Source organism: Solanum verrucosum, unplaced genomic scaffold (genome assembly GCF_900185275.1).
Source record: "Solanum verrucosum unplaced genomic scaffold, falcon-dt-bn FXZP01000120.1, whole genome shotgun sequence".
Taxonomy (NCBI): Eukaryota; Viridiplantae; Streptophyta; class Magnoliopsida; order Solanales; family Solanaceae; genus Solanum; species Solanum verrucosum.
In genome coordinates this window covers 192,613-215,153 of record NW_026020714.1, presented here as the reverse complement: position 1 = coordinate 215,153, position 22,541 = coordinate 192,613, and the positions used below count along the sequence as shown (strand labels likewise).

The 22,541-nt window shown below is 34.5% G+C and overlaps 1 protein-coding gene across 3 annotated transcripts; it reads left to right on the top strand.

Annotated features, from left to right (window-relative positions):
- Positions 1–1,522: 1,522 nt before the first annotated feature.
- On the top strand, positions 1,523–18,550 carry LOC125812528 (60S ribosomal protein L30-like). 3 transcript variants are annotated; one of them, XM_049491999.1, is made up of 6 exons: positions 1,523–1,657; positions 1,745–1,850; positions 3,347–3,448; positions 4,173–4,241; positions 4,360–4,396; positions 18,140–18,270. In XM_049491999.1, exons 1-6 carry the CDS (start codon positions 1,637–1,639, stop codon positions 18,219–18,221), a joined length of 417 nt encoding a protein of 138 aa, XP_049347956.1. In that variant the 5' UTR covers positions 1,523–1,636; the 3' UTR covers positions 18,222–18,270. The 3 variants fall into 3 exon arrangements, with proteins under 3 accessions (XP_049347956.1, XP_049347958.1, XP_049347957.1); XM_049492001.1 differs by lacking the exon at positions 4,360–4,396 and having other exon boundaries at positions 1,526–1,657; positions 18,102–18,550; XM_049492000.1 differs by lacking the exon at positions 18,140–18,270 and having other exon boundaries at positions 1,526–1,657; positions 4,360–4,552.
- Positions 18,551–22,541: the final 3,991 nt, after the last annotated feature.

Below are 22,541 nucleotides of genomic sequence, written 5' to 3'. Positions count from 1 at the left end.
AATATAACTTAAAAATATGATTCGCACCATAATTTCTTGATATAATTGTATAGTTGATTGTATTTTTAACTTGACAAATTTATGTGTAGTGCGATCTTTAATATAAATTTTTAAAACTTTTTTTATATCCATTTTAAAAAAATAAGATTTATGTTCGATTAAAGAAAAGTGATTTTTATTTATGTCATACAATATATTTTAATTTCAACATATATTATCTTTAAAAAATTGCCTTCATGATGAAAGATAACACTGATATAACTTATATGATCAAAATTGCAAAAAACAGTAAATTTACGGTCACGATAATAAAAAAAAATCCTAACTTTATATAAAATTATCGAAAGCAATATTTTAAAATAGCAAAATTAATCATACCTCAGCTAACTCGAGAGAAAAGAATATATTATCCATTATTTTTATCTTTTAATCTAAAATTATGTGCATCTTTGTAGTTAGTTGGCAGCAACAAAATGACTCAATAATCCATGCAAGAGTAAAGAGTGTTTGCATTTCAATCTTATAATGCCTAAAATATTTGAATGTTTTATTTGTTTAATTTTTGGATAGTTTAAATATCTATTCATGCACAATTAAAATTAAAATTTATAGATATTAAGTAAAGCCAAATAAAAAGAACACACTTATTTATGGAAGAATTATGGAACAAGTAAATAATTTCAACTTATTTATGAAAAAACAGATATAGTTTTAAAAATATTAAAAAAACAACAATATATTGTTTTTATAACAAACTCCCTCCCATGTCCCTCCTCTCTCTCTTTCTGTCTCTCTCCTACTAATAAGAAGAAATCAATTCAAATGTATTATGCATAAATTGTATTCAATCAAATATATGTACGAATTTTATATTAATTGTATTTAATTTTGTATTTTTGTATTAATTGTATTTGTAATCATACGAATGCAATATGCATTCATCCTCTCTTTCAAATGTATTTGTATCCAATCAAAGAGAGGATGAATACAATTGTATTCGTTGTATTCCAAATACAACTGATACAAAATAAATACAGAATACAATGCAAAATACAATCCACTCGCTTCCCTCGCTCGATCTCACTAGCCTCTCTCCTTCCTCTTTCGATCTCGCTCGCCTCTCTCCTCTTAATATGTATTCATTTGATATAAATTAATTTGTATTTATATTTTTTCTCCAAAATCTGCGAAAAAATACACTCTCTCCTCTCTCTCTCTTAGATCTCGCTCGCCTCTCTCCTCCCTTAACATTTTTCTATTATTCGTAATTAAACAAATTATAGCAATAGAGTCCTATTTAATGCATCATATTTGTTGTTTTTGAATGTTTCCTATTATTTATTATGCCTAAAATTTATATTTCCATAATTTTTTTTATTTCCGATAAAAGATAAAATTTAAAACTAACGTAAAATAAGGACAAAAGTATTTGGGTTGATAAAATATGGACCGGGTACTGCAATTTGGGCTTAGAAGAATTTGGGCTTTTAAGTCTTCAACCCAAACCCTAGACCACTCATCAGCTTATATACTGCAAACCTCTTCACACATTTCTGGGTTCGTTCGCCGCCGTCGACGTAATTTACTTCTTCAAATCCTCCATCTCCGACGTCGTTCCTCCTCACCCGAATCCACGATGGTGGCTGCAAAGAAGACCGTAAGTATCTCTTCTTCATATATCAGTATGTGTGTACGAATCGGATCATGAAAATGCTAAATTAGGCTTTTTTTGTGAATTTTGCAGAAGAAGACTCATGAGAGCATCAACAACAGGCTCGCTCTTGTTATGAAGAGCGGGAAGTATACATTGGGATACAAAACTGTTCTCAAGACTATTAGAAGCTCCAAAGGTATTGTTTAGTGACCTCAATCACTCTTTAGTTTGGGCGTAAAGACATCTGGTATAATTTTGATGTGGAATTTGTTATGGATTGTATTGCTTATTTGCTATGTATTTGACGATTTCATCTTTGAGCATTATATTTGCTATTTATCAGTGCTCTGTGTTTGGAATGTAGCCATAAAAGATTAATCTTATAGCAGAGAAGGGTTAATATTGAATTGAGATATAGGATTGTGTAGCATTCGAGTCTACAGTTTAATTGAAGACCCTTATTGATGACTTTTGGATAGTATAATTCGGTGATAGTCTAATTTGGCGATAGTTTCTTTGAGCACAATATTTGCTATGTATTAGTGCTCTGTGTTTGGAATGTAGCCATAAAAGAGTTACCTTAAGTGGAGAAGGGTTAATATCAAATTGAGATGTAATTTAATATATCATAGACCCTTACTATTGGATAATATAATTTGGTAATTTTTTCTTTGAGCATAATATTTGCTATGTATCAGTGCTCTGTGTTTGGAATGTAGCTGTGAAAGACTAATTGTTAGGAGAGAAGGGTTAATGTCGAATTAAGATATAGGATGTGTAACAGTTTGAGTCAACAATACAACAGAGATCCTTATTGATGACTATTGGATGATATAAGTTGGCTATTTTCTCTTAATTTTCTCTTATTTGCTTTGTATCCATGCTCTGTGTTTGAAACATAGACATAAAAGAATAATCTCTAGTGGAGAATGGTTAATGAGATGAGATGAAGTATTGTTGTAGCATTTGAGTCAGTAATATAACATAGACCCTTATTGATTACTATTTGATCATATAATTTGGTGATTTTCTCTTTGAGCATAATATAAATCATTTTTTCGAAAAAGTGTACCTTGATCAATGATATTATTAAGAAGACCTTAGCTTACTAAGGCTGCTAGTATTCTTGTTGAGAGGATATTAAGCTGTTAATTTTGAAAATGACTTCTCAGTTTCTAACCAATCAGATCTTAGTTTTAATTTTTAATTAAACCAATTAAGCAGGGTCAAAATGTAACGAGCACTGTCTCAAGAAGCTCACCACGTAGTTCTTACCTAGACTGTTCAAATTGAGGAGTTGAAGAAGAAAAATTCTGGTATCAGCCTTCATAAATAATTAAGGAGATATCTGTAATGTGATATCAGTGCTTGCTAGTTTTATAGCAAAGTTATTTAGGAATTAATGTTTGTATCATCAACCCCATGTGGTTGCTGTTGGTGTATGGATCCTCTATTCGTTTTGCTTTGATTGGGCTATATAATCCGATTCCTGTCTTAACAGCTTATTCATGTCCCTCTTTTCTTTCAAATATTACATCATAATTTAGAAATTTACTCCATTTCCATGTGAATGGTCTTTGCAAAATTTTTGTGAGGTGAATAGGACTATTTGTTTATTAAAATAAGTGGGATAGGAAGCATGTTTCCTTTGCTGCTTTCTAACTTGGGTTTCTATATTTTTGAATGTTACAGCAAAACTTGTCATCATTGCCAACAACTGTCCTCCTATCAGGAAGTCTGAGATAGAGTACTATGCTATGTTGGCAAAGGTTGGAGTTCACCACTACAACGGAAGTGAGTTCCTGTCATTCATTACATTCTTTAGATACATATATATCTGTTTGTGCTCCCAAAGTGTCCTTGGTGTTTTCGATATTGTTTTCAACATATGGCTTTCACTGAAGCGCTTTACTTTCTTTTGTGTGTCTTTGTTTTTCTGTCAGAAATTCTTGTATCGGTATTGTTTTGGAAATATTTTTGTTTGGATTTGTGTATGGTTCAATAAAGATGCTTATAATATTGATCAGGATGGAATTCCACAAAAATCTCTTCTCTATTAATAGGATTGATATCATGAAAATAGTCTGGGTATGCAAACTAAGTTAATATGTTGTGAGTTGAGGGTGAAAACCTGATAATATCTGTCAGTGTGATAACAATTAACTAAATATTTAACAGCCTGATTGTTGTCTGGTAGTTGAGGTGTGTGATGTAGACCTCTAGATTGGTTTATGTTTAGATTCATATTGGTTATGCCTGCATGGTTTCTCTTGCCTCTTATGTTTTCTTATGCTATGATCTTGTTGATTAGCCTTTCAAAAGTTTTAGTGAGCTGCTTATGCCTTTAGTCCTGAAGAGAACTACGTTTCTTTGTGAATCACCTCTTAGTGGAAACTAAGTTTGTAATTGTTTCATTTTACTTGTGATGATTGTAGGTCATCACATTGGTAGATTGTTTTCAATTTTTTTGGGTAATGTTATTGTTCTTATGCTTATTATATGTTTTCCATTGTTGCAGACAACGTAGACTTAGGGACTGCCTGTGGTAAATACTTCAGAGTTTGTTGCCTCAGTATTATTGACCCAGGTAAACATATGGTGGAGTTCTTCATAGTGTCCATTAATTAATTGTATTTCTCGCCTTGGCTATCGTAAAAAAGTTGTTATTGTCTGGTCGATTTCTTAAGTCTTTTCCGTTGTTACAGGTGATTCTGATATTATTAAAAGCTTGCCTGCTGACCAGTGAAGAGGCATTTGATTTGATGCTGTTTTGGATCGTATTTGGAAGTTGCCCGATTGTTATTAAGAAAAGTAGCTACAATTGATGAGTTTGGCAACTTTATTTATCACTTGTTGGAAGAAAGTTTTGATGATGTTGAATCTGATTTTAACAATTTTCTTGAGTTATCGTTCAATTTACTATGTAGACTTTGACCTGTTCCTCCCCTTCTCTTGGTTGAATTTCCATATTCCTGTGTTCATTACTTTCTAGTAAGTTATCTGCCAGATTTAAATGATGAAATTCTCAACCTAGTTTTAGTAAAAATTATGTGTAGTTGAATAAATTATCTTTAATTAATAAATATAAATGTATCTTAAATTTTGAATATTATTGGGAAAATAGAGTATAATGATATAGACGAAAAATATATTAATTTTTGTCTTGTACTAGTAAATTATTATTTAAATAAAACACTTACTTTGGGAATTTTGTTTGATAAGGTGACACTGGACATGCTACTTGTCACCCGCTAATTTCAACTCAAACTTGGCAGAAAATTGAACACAAATGTCAATAACAAATGCATCAACTTGGCACAATTGATAGAATACAACCAAAATTTTGACACCCAAAACATTGTTATTGTCACCCCAAAAGCTCCTACATACTTCAAAAAGATAAAAGAAGCGAAGAACTTCCTCTCCATCTCTAAGATATTTCACAAACTTTTCCCATTTTCTTCAGAATTTGGAGTCTAAAGAATTGGCAAAAAGAGGTAATTTTTTAGTCCATACATGTTTCAAGATTTACATTTTACAAAACTGAGATTTTCAGGTAGTTTATGTTTTAATTTTGATGAACTTGTTGTGACAAGTTTTACTATTCAATGTAATCTCATAAGTCATAAGCAAGGTTTCGATAGAGTTGTGTGTAGGCACACATCTTACCTCATCTTGCGAATATAAAAAGACTAGTTTTTTTTTTTTTTAATTTTTAAAGAGAACTATTGAAACACCCTTAACTTGGTGCATATTATTAGTTTCATCCCCGAACTATTGACAATCTTAAAAACCCCATCTACTTGTCTAACTAAACTTAAATACACCCCCAATCTGCCACATGACATATCAAGTGGTCTCAAATTCTTATAGGGGCATGAGACTCTTAATAAAAAGTAAAGAGAAGTGTTGAAAACAGTTCTAAACTTGACGAGAATTTAGGGTGCATTTTACTCATGTTGCAAGATCGGGAGTGTATTTGAGTTTAATTAGTCAAGTAAAGGGGTGTTTTTAAGATTGTCACCACTAGTTCGGAAATGAAACTAATAATTCACGCCAAGTATTAATTTAGGAGTGTTTTCAATACTTTTCTCTTTTTAAATAACTACAACTATCCAAGTCTGCTTAGCCTTTTGCATCCACATTTTTTTTTTTTTGAAAACTTTGTAGTTTCAGGAAAATCAAATCATATTCTGGATATTAAACTAGAACTATGCTCTCGACAACACAACGATAAATGTATGTATATATGTTAGCAATTTGGAATTCAGGTAAAAGATCTATACAATTAGTTACAATTAAGTTTTACCATGCATTTCACCTCTCCACCGGAAAATCCCTCATGTTAATACGTTAGGAGTCTTTTAATTCCGAACAGAGATATATGTACCAATAGAGAATTGACCCTAACTAACTCGAAATTGACACGTAGTTGTTGTTTATATCATTTTTTAAAAACAAATATACCTTTATCAGAACTTACACATAATGCCAAATAGTGTAGACCTTGGTGTTGGAATATATAATATGTATAACACTTGGTTATAGGTTGCTTCTTCAAGCCTCTAGAGAAATATGAAAGAGGTGATCGGAGAAATATCTTTAGGTGTTACGCGCTAATGAGCTAATGCCCATCCATACATGTTCATGACCAAGAAGCTCCGATAGGACGCGTGATGGACTGTTTCTCTTCCTGTCCTTCCGGGTACGGTTTGCCTAATTCGTCTGACGGGAGACTGTTGAAACATAATGCTGTCTATATATTTATAACCCTGAAGTAATATCTCTCCAGTCACCTCTTCCGTATTTCTCGAATAGGTTGCTTCTAGCATCAGAGAAATATGGAAGAGATGATTGGAGAAATATTTCTAGGTGTTATGTGCTAATGAGCTAATCCAAACAATTGGTATGTCCAAGTAGCTTCGATATGTCGTACAATTGTAACATTCTGGATATATTTGACAGAGAAGAGCAGAAACAGAAAAACAAAGAGGGAAAGATTGGACAAAGGAGGAACAAAGGTGAATATTCTGTCAAAATATGTTTAGCTTGAGGGCTATTTATCCTCATCTTAGTAATTTTCTTTCTTATAGAAAAAGTAGAGTGCCAATGCTTTTTGTCATTTCTATTCCCTTTTTTTTGGTTTCTCAACACTACCCTCATTGTAGTCCGACTAAATCTAGATTATCGTCGGAAAGTATTAAGAGTAAAACGCTTCCTAACAAGGGGGACTCTGTACCCGAAACCTCTTGGTTAAGGATGAAGGGGTACTTACCACTTCTTATTTCTTCCTTTGAGTGAATTAATGACCTTGTCGAATTCTTGCTCCTTATAATTTTGTTCTTTCATGAATTTCCTTGTTCATGCTCATCTTTACCTTACCAAAGCTATTTCCTTATTTGCTCGCATCTTCTGATTTAATGTTTAGTGAATTGCAGAAAAGGCATAATACATAAACGTGCTCTTTAACTTGACCTCATTTCATATTTATGCCATCAAACTTTGGGTGTGCACAAGTAGGCACTCTAACTTGTATAAAGTTGAACAAGTAGATACATGAGTTCTACGTGGAATAATACATGTAGGACACAACACACGACGCAAATTTCCATGTAGGACGTGTGTGTCTATTTGTGCAACTTGATACAAGTTTAAGTATTTACTTGTGCACACCCGAATTGAAGGGCATAAATGTGAAATGAGGTCAAGTTAAAGGGTATATTCCTACCTAAAATATTATATCGGAAGAGTGAATTATGTAGAAGTCTGGCTTCTCATTTTGCAAGTGTTAGTGGTTACAAAAAATATTATATTAGACGTGGACATACTAGTGGAAGTTTTTATCTATTTAATTATGTTCGATCCAAAAACTTTCCTTTCATGCTCTAGCCTTTCTTGTAGATCTGGAAAGAAGCAAGCATTGACCAAGGAGGAAAGTGTATTTGAGAATTTCCTGGACATATATAGTAATCAATGGTTTGCGAAGATTGCAACATTATTGTTGGAGTCCCACATCGTCTGTGGGATAGGAATATGGACTCCTTATATGGTCTTCGGTAATATGAAGAATTAGGTGAAGATGCTGAGGAGATTGAATTGAAAAATGTTCCTTTGACTCCGGTATATGCGGCAAAGAAACACTGCCATCCTCAATTTTCTCAACATAAGCGCCTTTTTTAAAAAAAAATGTTGGATGATATCTTGAAGTAACGATGTTGGAATCTCTCACTAAATATAGAAATTGGACGATCTAGAGAAGAAGTAGAAGAAGAAATATGAGATAGTTGGACAAGGTAAATTTCCTATATACTTGGAACTATTATTGTCTCGATCCCTAATCTACTTGGAGTTTCATGATACTTATGTGGTTTAGTTAGAGTGGGCTAGATCCCATATTTGTTGGAGAATGAATTGGTGATCTACTTATATAAAACCAGGACAATCCCCCTCATGAGCTAGCTTTATGGGGTTGAGCTAGGTCCAAATGCGATAGCTTTATACGTTTCATGTTCTCGTGTTGTTTTCACATGATATAGGACCACGTGGTGGTGCCATTTAATAATGTCAACCGATATTCCTATAGAGCTCAGATCCATATGAGGCTCGTCCGCACAGTTGAATCTCCTAACACCTTGTCTCCTCTTGTCTTCTTGTCCACGTCATTGGTTTGAGATCCGATTGTACTATTTTCTCTTCCTCTTCCTCGTCCCGAGGACATCTTGTCTCTTTTCTTGTCACGTACACCTGGATGAGTTTTACTCAATGCAATATACTCACACAAACTCAACAATCAAAGCTGCAATAGCGAAAATGAAGAGTCAACATTCTAGGTAACTCTTCAGTTTCTTGATTTTTGTTTTCAGTTCTTTCTTTGGTGGCCAACTACATTTTGATGTGATCTCTCTGTAAAAGGTGAGTTATATGTCTCTACTGATATAGGTATTGAAATGTTTGATCTTTTTTATTTTTATTTTATGGATTTATGATTCTTTGACGTGATATGGATTTTTTTAAATTTAAAAGCACTAGAGGAGAGCCAAACAAAATCGGATCTAGAATTTTGCGTGAGGTTGTGTTTTGTGACTATTGATACAAAACTTAACGTTTTTATATATTTGTAAAGAGTTACCTAAGAATATATGTAGTTCAACTTTTCTTGTAAGCATTGATAAAATGTTTGATGAATATCTTTATATGTAGAAATAATTTTTTTTTAATTATAAATGAAGTTAATGCACTTATGACATTCTTTGTTGTTTTCTTTTTTGGTAAAGCCATGGGACCTAAGGAAGAGCATTACAAAAAAGAGGTCATCGGAAAGTCCTAAAATGATGCAAATGGAAAATCAACCAATCAATTCGGAGAAAGTTCCTTTGTTTTGCCTAACCCTGCATGAATTCACTTGTTAGATTGCGATCCTATGAACTCCTCTAATGAGGAGTTAGGTGTCACGCCCCGAGCCTATACCCTGGGCGGGACTGGCACTGGAAAATCATTGTTGGTCCCAAGCGAACCCTTGGCCTGTTTTACAATGATCAAATGCACTTTACTCAACTGTTTAATAAAATAACTAAGAATGTTTAAAGGTCAAACATTCAACTTGGCCAAAATGGCAACTCAAGTCTTAACTTATGAAATAATAATGTAAAGACAACTGACTACTAACTGTCTATGAAAACTCTAAAACAAAGAGGGATGTCGAGACAGGACCCCCGATCATCCTAACAACTGAAAGCTAAGCAATTATGAAAAAGACCCTCCGAAAAGCAAGGAGACTCACCAACTAACTCTGAGTGCTCAACCTGATCAACGAGGCGCTGGATGCTGATCCTGGTTACCTACGTCTGCATTATAAGACGATGCAGGCCAACTGACATCAGTACATTGAATGTACGAGTATGCGAGTTGGAATGCTAAACACAACTTAAGCTTGAAAAGGATTTGAAAGGAACACTTACCTTGGCTTTACTTAACTCATGAATAACTCAACTCAAAATGCAGTGTAAACCAACAATAATAGTGCAATTTATACAAAGCATTTAGAATAGTAAATAACAACTCAACTTGTTAAAGATATGCAATAACAAACTCAACTTTACTCATATATCAAAGTAATATAGTTTTTGTGGGAGTTTCTCTAACCGAAAACCACCACTATGAGCCTAAGTGGTGATACAACGTCTTGCCCACGTTGCCAAAACTGTCCTATACTTTGCCGTCATATAGAACGCCTTAACTAAGTGGATCCACTAGTCTATGCTAAAAAGCACTTTAGGAGTCATCTAAAAAGTATGATCCTTTACTACCCATGATGGCTACATGGTTTATGGAGACTTGAGTTAATATGAACTCGCATCCCCATATTGGTGCTCAATACTACTCCCAAAATACTCAGCTCATATGTTTAAAAACATAACTTATTTCTTTGATTTGAGATAATTACTCAAAACTTAGCTTAAAAGCTCTCTTAGAATCGATGTTCCCTTTCTTGCTCAAATGTGAAAACATTTACTCTTTAACTGAAAACTAGCTCAAAGGCTCTTTTGGAAATCAAGGTTTCCTTTCTTCTTTAAATGTGAAAACATTTTACTCTTTGGGAATACATAGTCCCGATATACTCTTTTGAAGAAATGAACTTCAAACTTTTCTCTTTATTCAACTTAAAACTCAAGTCTTAAAACAAAGTTAAAACATTTGTAAAAGACTTTTGGAAGACTCTATGAACTTCCCTTGACTTGGCTCTTAACTTCTCTTGACTTGACTCTTAACTTCTCTTGACTTGACTCTTAACTTTCCTTGAATTGAATTATGGATTCAAGGATTGTGATTTGTGATAGGAAAGATCTCATGGTGTTTAGGAGTGTTTTTAGATAGTTAAACATGAGAAAAGATCAAGAAATCACTGTCTAGAAGTTAGTTTGCGTCGCGGAGATGCATTTAAATATTTGGTCGCAAAAATAAAATTTGAGGCAGAACGGTCCGTGACCACTCCGCGATGTGGAGAATTTTTTTCCAATTTTAAGGAACATGTCCATGACTCGGACCTGTACCCAGATTTTCCCGACTTGTTCCTTCTTCATTTTCTAACCCCAATTCACCTAAATTCGATTCTTTTTCTCAATTCCTCGTTAGATTCCGATACCTATCATTTGTACACAAGAATCTAATCAAACACAACTCTAAAATCGACCTTAAACTCTCAAGAACTCCTCAATCTCATCCCAAATTCAAGAACACAACTCAAGAACATCAAAGTCTCAATCTTTTAGGACGAAAAGCATATTGAAAAAAAAATGTTTGGCGCGTGGGTGAACTGTCATGCCCCGAGCCTACACCCTAGGGGGGACCGGCACCTGGAGACCATTGCTGGCCCCAAGCGAACCCTTGGCTCGGCTTTCTTAACTCAACGGAAACCTAACTCAACAGAATAACTCCATGCAATGCAAGGACATAAAACAACTTAACTTATAAAATCTGGCTACAAAGACAACTCGAATTTTAAAATAGAATATTTACATATATGCATAGATGAGAGACTCAAAACTAACTGACTAACTGTCTATGAAGCCTCTAAAATACTGAGATGGATGTTGGGACAGACCCCACAACACCCTAATAAAACAAAACTAAGAACACAAAATAATTGAGTCCTCCGAAAAGCAAGGATGCTCACCACTGACTCTGAAGTGCTCAGTTGGATCAACGGCGTGCTGAATGCTGATCCTGGGTACCTGTGTCTGCATCATAATAAGATGTAGGCCAACTGGCATTAGTACATGGAATGTACGAGTATGCGAGCTGGAAAGCTAAACCACAACTTAAGCTTGAAAGAAATACAGGAGAACACTTACCTTGGCCCTGTACGACTCAAGAATAACTGAACTCAATATATATAAGGCAATAAGACACATGCGATATATATAAAGATTTCAAAACATTGTAAACAACTTAGTTCGTTAATGATTAAAGCAATAACAACTCAACTTTACTTATATAAAAGTAATATAACTTTAGTGGGAGATTCTTTAACCGACAACCACCACTATGAGCCCTAGTGGTGGTACAGCGTTTTACCTCACATTGCCCAAGGACCATCCATACCTGGCCGTGATATAGGAAGCTATCTTTACTAAGTGGATCCACTAGCTTAACTTTCGTGATCATCTAAAAAGTATGACCCGAGAAATCCCATGTTGGCCGCATGGTTCTTATGGAGAGTTGAGTTAATATGAACTCGTGTCCCCAACTCGGTGCTCAAGACTACTCCCAAAAATATACTTTAGCTCATAAGTGGTTTAAACACATCTTTCTTTAGTTTGAGATAATTACTCAAAATCTAGCCCAAAGGCTCTCTTGGAATCGATGTTTCTTTCTTACTTAAATGTAAAGACATTTAGAAACTTCTTTGGGAATACTTAGTTCCCTAATAGCTTTTGAGAAATGAACTCAACTTTAACTCATGACTTAACTTGAAACTTGAGACTCTTTACTTAGCTTGAACTCTATACTCTTTACTCAACTTGAACTTGAACCTTAAACGAAGATAAAATGTTTAATAATGACTCTTGAAAAGCTTTAGAGACTTGCTCGGACTTACTTCTTAACTTTGCTTGACTTGACTCTAACTTCCCTTTGACTTGATACTAACTCGCCCTGAATTGGATTATGTATTCAAGGTATATGATCACACGTTTATGGATGAGTTCTCGACGTTTAGAAGTACTTTGGAGTGTTGGAAACAACTAGGAAACATAGGTACAATACCAAGGAGCATGCATGAGAAAGTATGAAAAGAAAGGGGAAACTTGGCGCCCTTGGCGCTCTGCAAGGCGCGGAGCGCCAGCCCTCGAAGCTCAGAAGGGGCCTGCTGGCGCTCTGCTAGGTGTGCCGCCCCAAGGGCTGGGCTTCAGAGTCCCCTTTGGGGCGCGTTGGCAGGCGCGACGCGCCAGCCCCTTCCCCAGAAACCCGACTTTTCTCCCTCTTTTTCCCAACTCTAAACCACCCTAACTTCAAAGGTTTCAATCCCAAACACTAAGGATCATAAAATCCCTCAACATACAAGAGATTCAACTCAAAAGCACAACCAAAATCATGTCCCAAATCAACAAGAACCTCAAGAACACAATCAACAACATCAACAACACAACCAACAACGCCAACAATACAACCATTCTTTTCTTGAAAATAAATCGAGTTTGGCGTGTGGGAAAAAGGACCAAACCCACACTATGAACTCACATACCTAGTAGGGATCACCCCCGACGATATCCACGATGATCTCCTTGCTTGCTCTTCTCTTTCTCCTCTTCTTTCTCTCTTCTCTCCCAAGCCCTAGCTCTCACTCTTTAAAATGGGACAAAATGATCCAAAAAAATTAGTCTAACACAACAATATAACCCCAAAAGAATTGGCTAGGGAAAAGACCAAAATACCCTTAAAATTTCCGGACGGATTCCCTGCCAACTGCCCAACTTTCAAAGGGCATAACTCGCTCATACGAACTCAGAATAGAGCAAACTCGGTGGCGTTGGAAAGATCATTCCACGAGCTTCGCAAACATCACTGGAACTACACCTAAATCATTCTGAGATAGGATTTATGATTGTTCAAAGTTGGCCAAAAACTCATCCTTTTTCCATAGCCAAATTTCCAGATTCTGAATTTTTCCAAAAATAAATAAATTCCAATTCTAAGCCTCTTCATAGTTATTTCAAATTGTCGGATGTTACATGAACGAACTAAACACTATGTGAACTCACATACCACATAGGGATCACCCCTTGAAGAAATCCACAAGCGATTCTTGAAGATCTTGACGATTCTTGCTCCTTCTCCTCTTCTTTTTCTCTTCTCTAAAACCCTAACTCAATATTGTAAAAGTGTAAACTGAATCCTATCAGTTTAGACCCCAATTAATTACCAAAAATTGAAATTAGTCACGGGGCATGGAAAAGACCATAATGCCCTTCAAAAATCCGGATTAGACTTTCCTTATTTGAACAACCCAACTTCAAATGGGCATATCTCACTCTTACGAACTCGGAATTGAGTAAACTTGGCGGCGTTGGAAAGATTATTCCAAGATATTTCCTACGATATCTTGAAGCACACCTAACTCATCCTGATCTAGGAGTTATGGTCGTTTGAAGTTGACAAAAGACTCAAACTTAACATACTTAACAAAGAGAAATTGAGGAAAAGAATCGAATTTAGGTGAATTAGGGTTAGAAAATGAGGAAGAAAAAGTTGGACAAGGAATAGGTACCAGGTCCGCGTTGCGGACCTGTTCCTGTAGTGTGAAAATTTTCTCTGCGCATCGTGGAGAGGTCGCAGACTCCACTATTTCAAAAATTATTTCGACCAAACATTTTAATTCATCTCCACGTTGCGGACTTGCTCCCTAGACAATGTTTTTCAACCGGTTCTCATTATTAACTGTCCAAAACACTCCTAAACATCAAGATATCTGTCCTACTACATATTATAACCTTGAATTCATAATTCATATTCAAGGTCGAGCTAAGAGTTAAGTCTTGAGAGTTCTTTCGAGTCTTTTAAAAAAGTCCCTTTGAGTCTTTTTGAGTAGTCTTCTACAATTTCTAATGACTTGTTTCAAGACTCGAGAAAGTGAGTATGAGAAAGAGGAGAATGTATTCATGAGTCTACTTTGTCATCATGAGATTTTTCATATCATGAACCATAACTCTTGAAATCATAATTCACATTCAAGAGAGAATTAAGAGTAGAGTTCCAGGAAGCCTTTGAGTTCAATTGTGAATCCTTTGAGATCCATCATCGATTTGAGTTAAGTTTTGAGTAAGTAAGTATGAGAATAAGAAGAGTCGTATACATGAGTTCCTTATTGATATTTTGACCCTTGAGTCGAGTCGTTCATGCCCATAACTTCTGCATGAACTATATTAGTTGAGTACCTTTGAGAGGAGTAGTATCTTCAAGTTCTAAGTCTTGAGTATTGAGTTCCTAATTCCCTTTGAGATTAAATTTCTAATCATGGGACTATTGCATGTTGCCCATGAAGTCCTTGAGTTGAATTGTTCATGCCCATAATTCCACATAAACCCTATAAGTCGAACAATCTTGAGATGAGAAGTATCTTTGAATTCATGAGTTGAGTAGTTCATGCTCATAATTCCAAATGAACACTCTGAGTTCAACATTCTTGAAATGAGTAGTATCATTGGAGTTCTTGAGTTCCAAGTATTGAATTCTATTTATGATTATTGAAAACCTTGCATTGAGTCGTTCACGTCCATAATTAAACATGAACCATATTTTAAGAAGTCTTTTACAAACGTTTTAACTTTGTTTTAAGACTTAAGCTTTGAGTTGAGTAAAGTAAAGAGTAAGAGTAAAGTTCATTTTCTTTAAAATGATATATGGGAACTAAGTATTCCCAAGAGTAAATGTTTTCACATTTAAGATGAGAGGAAATTGATATTTCCAAAAGAGTTTTGAGCAGTTTGAGTACCATCGCTTTTAAGAGAAAGATTTTTGAGTAATTATCTCAAATCAAAGAAAAAGTTATGTTTTTAAACATATGAGCTAACTATTTTGGGAGTAGTATTGAGTACCGATATGGGGACGAGTTTGAGTTCAAATAACTCACGTCTCCATACACCATGTAACCATCATGGGTAGAAAGGATCATACTTTTTAGATGATTCCTTAGTGCTTTTTAGCATAGACTAGTGGATCCACTTAGTTAAGACGTTCTATATGATGGCAAAGTATAGGATAGTTCTGGCAGTGTGGGCAAGACGATGTATCATCACTTAGGCTCATAGTGGTGGTTGTTATTGTATTCTTTAATACACTGAGTTGATTTCTATTGTTTTAAAAGTTTTCCATATATTGCATGTGTATTGTTGCTTTATATTGAGTTGAGTATCTAGAGTTGAGTATCTAGAGTCGAGTACCCAGAGTCGAGTATCATATCTTTGAGTTGAGTATCTTATCCTTGAGTACTTCTGAGTTGAATAAGTTGAGTAGTTTTGAGTATCCTTGAGTATTCCTTGAGTTGAGTAAGTTTGAAAAGAGGTAAGCATGTTTCCTTTTTATCAAGTTCAAGCTTATGTTGTGCTTTAGAATTCCCCTTACATGCTCGTACATTCCACGTACTGGGCCATTTGGCCTGCATCTTTTCATGATACAGATTTAGGTATTCAGGATCATCAACAGGAGCTTCGTCAATACCACATGGAGTTCGAGTTAGTTATGGTGAGCCTCCTTGCATACAAAGGATTTCATTTACTTTCCAGTTTTGTCAGGATGTCGTGGGTCTTGTCCCGACTTTCATCTGTGCCAGTTAGAGGCTTCATAGATAGACAATAGAGTTTCAGAAGTCTGTTCATTTATTTTATTAAATGTTTTAAAGACTTAAGTTGCCTATTTTATGTTGAGTTGAAAAATTTATTTTTATTCAGAGTTTTCTTTTGAGTTAAAGCTTGTATTTAAGTTTCATGAATTTTATTCAATTTTTAAGCTTTTGCATGCTTGAGTTAATCTTCTGCTTGTAGTCAGTTAGGATGAGGGTTCGGTTGGGGACTAACAATGTTCTTCGAGTGCCGGCCACGTCCAAGGTGTAGACTCGGGTCGTGACAATTATCAAGTCAAATAACAATATAAAATTACTCATTAGTCATTATAGTTCTCTAAATAATAATTAAACACACATAAATTCAAAAGAAAGAAGTAACATCCATTACTTTGTAATTTGTAACAACCTAAGTAATCAATCTAAAATTTAGACGGATTTAAGCTAAATATGTAACCAAAATTAATCCTTAAAATACGTTTTGAGAAAAACAAAAAATGGCACTCCACAAAGAGTAAAAAATAAGAAATGACAATTTGAATTTTTCTTGCAAGTTTATTTGCATTGGGAACAACTTCTGAATTATGACGTACGTGACTAAAAGTTGATAATTCTCGTTTGATTCACACACATTCTTTTTTTGAATTGTGACCTTATAAAAATCAAATATCATACCACTTTACTTGAGGTTTTATATGATTTGCCAAGGCCTACTTCGGACATTTCTTATTGAATATTGTTTTGCTAAAGTTTTATTTAACTGGCTTATGCTAACTTAAACATTTTTTTTAAGGATAGGTAAACATTGATTAAAATGTAAAGGCATAATAGAAAAAATTTCCTTTTTATTGACTTTAATTTGTATTTATGCCTCCAAATTTTTGGTGTGCACAAATAGACATTAAACTAGTATAAAGTTGAACAAGTAGACATATGCGTCCTACACAACCAAATTATTTCTATGTGACATCTTGTTGTATTATTCCACGTATTATACATATGTCTACTTGTTCAATTTTATACAAATTTAAGTGCCTACTTGTGCACATTTAAAGTTGGAGGTCATAGATTTCAGTTGAGACCAAGTTAAAGTGCAAATTTATGTATTTTGCCAAATTTAAATCATATAGATTTGCATTTTTCATGTATATATGTGCTTGTCATGTAGGGTTGAAATGCATGTAAAAATGAGCTAAACTTTCAGTCATGTTTGTCTGAATGTCTTTTTGTTCTTCAAATTCTAACACTCAAATATACGCCAAATAAGCTTAAATTTAAAACATAAGTTCCATATATTATCAAGAACAAAACTTTCCTTTTATGCTCTAGCCTTTCTTGTAGATCTGGAAAGAAGCAAGTACTGACTGAGGAGGAAAGTGTATTCGAGAATTTCCTGACATATATAGTAATCAATGATTTGCAAAGATTGCAACATTATTGTTGGAGTCCCACATCGTTTGTGGGATGGGAATATGGACTCCATATATGGTCTTCGGTAATATAAAGAATTAGCTGAAGATGTTAATGAGATTGAATTGGGAAATGTTCCTTTGACTCTGGTATATGAGGCAAAGGAACACTGCCATCCTCAATCCATCTAACATCTTCACCGTTTTTTTAATAATGCTGGATGATATCTTGAAGTACCGATGTTGCAATCTCTTACTAAATATATAAATTGGACGATCAAGAGAAAAAGTAGAAGAAGAAATAGGAGATAGTTGGACAAGGTGAATTTCCTATATATTTGGAACTATTATTGTCCCGATCCCTAATCTACTATATGAAAAGTCAACATGAAAAGAAAATCATCATTCTCGACTGGAGCAATTTCAATGAAAAATTTAGAATAAGAAGAATGAAATTAAGCTGCCATAGGAAAATGTGAAAAAGTACAAAGGAGTTAGATATAGAATAAGTAGACACACACGTCTTATGAGACATAATACACGTAGGATACCATATAGGACACAAAATAGTCATGTACGGCGCCACATTGGACTAATGGAGTTCTACATAGTGTCCATTAATTAATTGCATTTCTCGCCTTGGCTATTGTAAAAAAAGTAGTTATTGTCTGGTCGAATTTTTAAGTCTTTCCCGTTGTTACAGGTGATTCTGATATTATTAAAAGCTTGCCTGCTGACCAGTGAAGAGGCATTTGATTTGATGCTGTTTTGGATCCTATTCGGAAGTTGCCCAATTGTTATTAAGAAAAGTAGCTACGATTGATGAGTTTGGCAACTTTATTTATCACTTGTTGGAAGAAAGTTTTGATGATGTTGAATCTGAATTTAACAATTTTCTTGAGTTATCGTTCAATCTACCATGTAGACTTTGATCTGTTACTCCCCTTCTCTTGGTTGAATTTCCATATTCCCGTGTTAATTACTTTCTGGTAAGTAAGTTATCTGCCAGATTAATGATGAAATTTATACCTAGTTAATATTCTCATCGAATGATGGTGGGGAGCAAATCCAACTAAAAAAACTCGAGTTGAGCAAAAGCTGAATCCAATTGAGTTTTCTACAATCCTCAATTGGGCTCAACTGTGTTTGCTAAGATTCTCTGACCATAATGTAAGCTTTGTAACGATATGTAACGGTAACTTGAGTTTCTTTTGAACACAGATTGCTATACTGCTATCTATTTCTTATTTTAAAGTAGGTTCTTTTAATTTTTGAATTCTTAAATTCTAGATACTCACATCTACTGTCCACATAAAGTAGAAGCATGTTTTAGCAAAAAATATGTTTATTGAAAAATATAATGTGTAGTTAATTAAATTTATCTTTATTTGATAAATGTATTTTAAAATTTGAATATTATTTTAAGAAAATGGAGTATACTGATATAGTTGAAAAACATATTAATATTTTGTTTTGAATTTTTAAGATATCACACTTATTTTGGGAAATTTTGTTTGATAAGGTGTCACTTACATACTACTTGTCACCCCCTAATTTCAACTCAAACTTGGCAGAAAATTGAACACAAATGTCTATAACAAATGCATCAACTTGGCACAATTGATAGAATACAACCAATTTTTTTCACACCCAAAACATTGTTATTGTCACCCCAAAAGCTCCTACATATTTTAAAAAGATAAAAGTAGGGAAGAACTTCCTCTCCCTCTCTAATATATTTCAGTGTTTTCCCATATTCTTCAGAATTTGGAGTCTAAAGAATTGGCAAAAAGAGGTAATTTCTTTGTCCATACATGTTTCAAGATTTTCAGGTAGTTTATGTTTTAATTTTGAAGAACTTCTTGTGACAAGTTTTACATATCAAGTGTAATCTCATTCGATAGAGTGAAGTGTAGACACATCTTATCTTACCTTGCGAAAATAGAGAGACTATTTTCGTTTTTTTTAAAGAAAGAAGTATTGAAAACACTCCTAAGTTTGGCGCAAATTATTAATTTCAGCCTCAAATTATTTACAGCCTTAAAAAACACCCCTCTACTTGACTAACTAAATTTAAATACACCCCCGATCTGCAACATGTCATAGCAAGTGGTCTTAAATTCTTGTAAAAGCAATAGTCCTAAATTTGACGAAAATTTAGGGTGTATTTCACTTGTGTAGTCATGTTGCAAGATCCGGGGTGTATTTAAGTTTACTTAGTAAGTAAAAAGGTATTTTTAAGGTTGTCACTAGTTTGGGGATAAATCTACTGTTCTTTAGGAGTCTTTTATTCCGTTAAGAGATATATATATGCCTATAGAGAATTGACCCCAACTAACTCAGAATCGACACTTGTTGTTTATAACACCTTTATTTTTACAAATATACCTTTACCAGAACTTCCACATAATGCCAAATAGTGTAGACCTTTTATACTAGTATGATCAATATATTGATAGCTTCAATAGTTCACTAAAATTTCACTTAATTTGGTATTGGATTATAAATTCTTCTTCTTGCAATTGTCCAGATTCCTTATGTAAATCACCACTTGGCTTGGATCACATAGATCCATAGCTTATGTAATTACTAAGCAACTGGTGGATGAACTTCCCTATAAAGATGTCTATAATTGTTCTTACTTGGTGTTGGAATGTATAACACTTCTTGGTTATAGGTTGCTTCTTCAAGTGTCGGGAGAAATATGGAAGAGGTGATCAGAGAAACATTATGTTCTAATGAGCTAATGCTACAAGACTTGTCAATTCAACAATTGGTATGCCCATTGGTTTGCCTAATTCATCTGACTGAAGAGTGGTGAAAAGTAATGGTGTCTATAAATTTAAAACCCTGAAGTAATATCTCTTCAGTCACCTCTTCCGTATTTCTCCAATAGGTTGCTAATTCTAGCATCAGAGAAAGAGGTGATTGGAGAAATATTTCTAGGTGTTGTGTCGTGCAATTGCAACTTCTGGATATGTAAGATTTATCAAAAATATCATTGGGTACGTGTGCGACAACATTTTGGGAAAGGCCAAACAACATAGGTATTTATCCTCTTCTTAGTAATCTAGACTAGATACACAAAATGTTGGAATAGTTGGCTTTCTTTTCCTTTATGTTACTAGGCTTAAATTTCTGTCATGTTATTCCCCGAATTGTCTCTTAACGAGGATGGAAATGTTTGTTTTACGTAATCTTTGTTTAGCTAAGATGACTTTCGAAAGATGAAACAAAGATAAGTTACTTCGATGGCCAATTACTACAAGTTGAGTAATCATTCAGGCAATCAACTCTAATATTCTTTCATATTTAGTTAGTTTTTTCCTATAGTAAAAGTAGAGTGCCAAGTAACTTCGATATGTCATACAATTGCAACATTCTGGATATGGCTCAAATCTATACATTTATATTTGACAAAGAAGAGCAGAAACAGAACAACAAAGAGGGAAAGTTTGGACAAAGGAGGAACAAAGGTGAATATTCTGTCAAAATATGTTCAGCTTGAGGGCTATTTATCCTCATCTTAGTAATTTTTTTCTTGTAGATAAACTAGAGTGCCAAATGCTTTTTGTCATTTCTATTCACTTTTTTTGGTTTCCCATCCGATATTCAGTGCCCACACTGGAGCCCGACTAAATCTGAATTCGTGTAGGGAAGTCTCATATCGGGGGTGAAACGCTCCCTAAAAAAGGCGACTCCGTACTCAAGGAGACTCGAACCCGAGAACTCTTGGTTAAGGATGAAGAAGTACTTACCACTCTTTATTTCTTCCTTTGAGTGAATTAATTATCTTGTCAATTCTTGCTCCTTATAATTTAGTCCTGTCATGAATTTGTTTATTCATGCTCATCTTTACCTTACCAAAGCTATTTCTTTATTTTCGCCTCTTTTGTCGTAAATGTTTATTGAATTACATAAACTGCATAATACATATATAAATGTGTTCTTTAACTTGACCTTATTTCATACTTATGCTGTCCAACTATGGATGTGCACAAGTAGACACTCTAACTTGTATAAAGTTGAACAAGTAGACACATGAGTTCTACATGACATAATACACGTAGGACACCACACACGACGCAAATTGCCATGTAGGACGTGTGTGTCTATTTTTGTGCAACTTGGTACAAGCTTAAGTATTTACTTGTGCACACCCAAATTGAAGGGCATAAATGTGAAATGAGGTCAAGTGAAAGGTATATTCCTACCTAATATATTATATCGGAAGAGTGAGTTATGTAGAAGTTTGGCTTCTCATTTTGCAAGGGTTCGTGGTTACAAAAAATTTATATGGGACGTGGACATACTAGTGGAAGTTTTTGTCTATTTAATTATGTTTGATCCAAAAACTTTCCTTTCATGCTCTAGCCTTTCTTGTAGATTTGGAAAGAAGCAAGCACCGATTGAGGAGGAAAGTGTATTCGAGAATTACCTGGACATATATAGTAATCAATGATTTGCGAAGATTGCAACATTATTGTTGGAGTCCCACATCGTCTGTGGGATGAGAATGTGGACTCCTTATACGGTTGTCACTCCCCAAGCTTACACCCTAGACGGGACTGGCACTCGAAGACCATTGCTGGCCCCTAGTGAACCCTTGGCCTGGCTTACTAACTCAGCGGAAGACTTAACTCATCACATAAACATTTATGAAGGAACTAGAATGTCATAAAGGAATATTCAACTGGCCATTTAGGAAAACTCAAGTCTTTAACATAAGAAGTGAAAAGTAAAGACAACTGAAATAACTAACTGACTGTCTGTCTATGAAGCCTCTAAAACAATTGAGATGGATGTTGGGACAAACCCCACAACATCCTAATGGACTAAACTAGAAAGCAATGAAAATAGATCCTCCGGAATGCAATGAGGCTCACTGACTGACTCTGAACTGCTCACTGGATCAACGGTGCGCTGGAATGCCGATCCTAGTTACCTGTGTCTGCATCATAAGACGATGCAGGCCAACTGGCATCAGTATTGAATGTACGAGTATGCGAGTCGGAATGCTAACAAACATAGGCTTGAAAGGGAATCTGAAAGAAACACTTACCTTGGCTCTTCTCAACTCATGAATACTTACTGAACTCATTTCAATATAAAGCAGTTTAAACAAGTGCACTATAAAGAAAAG

What these genes read in the sequence shown, in the direction of transcription:
- LOC125812528 (XM_049491999.1), top strand. Translation starts at nt 1,637, where the DNA reads ATGGTGGCTGCAAAGAAGACC. An exon ending in TGGTGGCTGCAAAGAAGACC is followed by an intron (nt 1,658 to 1,744) that starts GTAAGTATCTCT and finishes TGAATTTTGCAG; the next exon opens with AAGAAGACTCATGAGAGCAT. An exon ending in GACTATTAGAAGCTCCAAAG is followed by an intron (nt 1,851 to 3,346) that starts GTATTGTTTAGT and finishes TGAATGTTACAG; the next exon opens with CAAAACTTGTCATCATTGCC.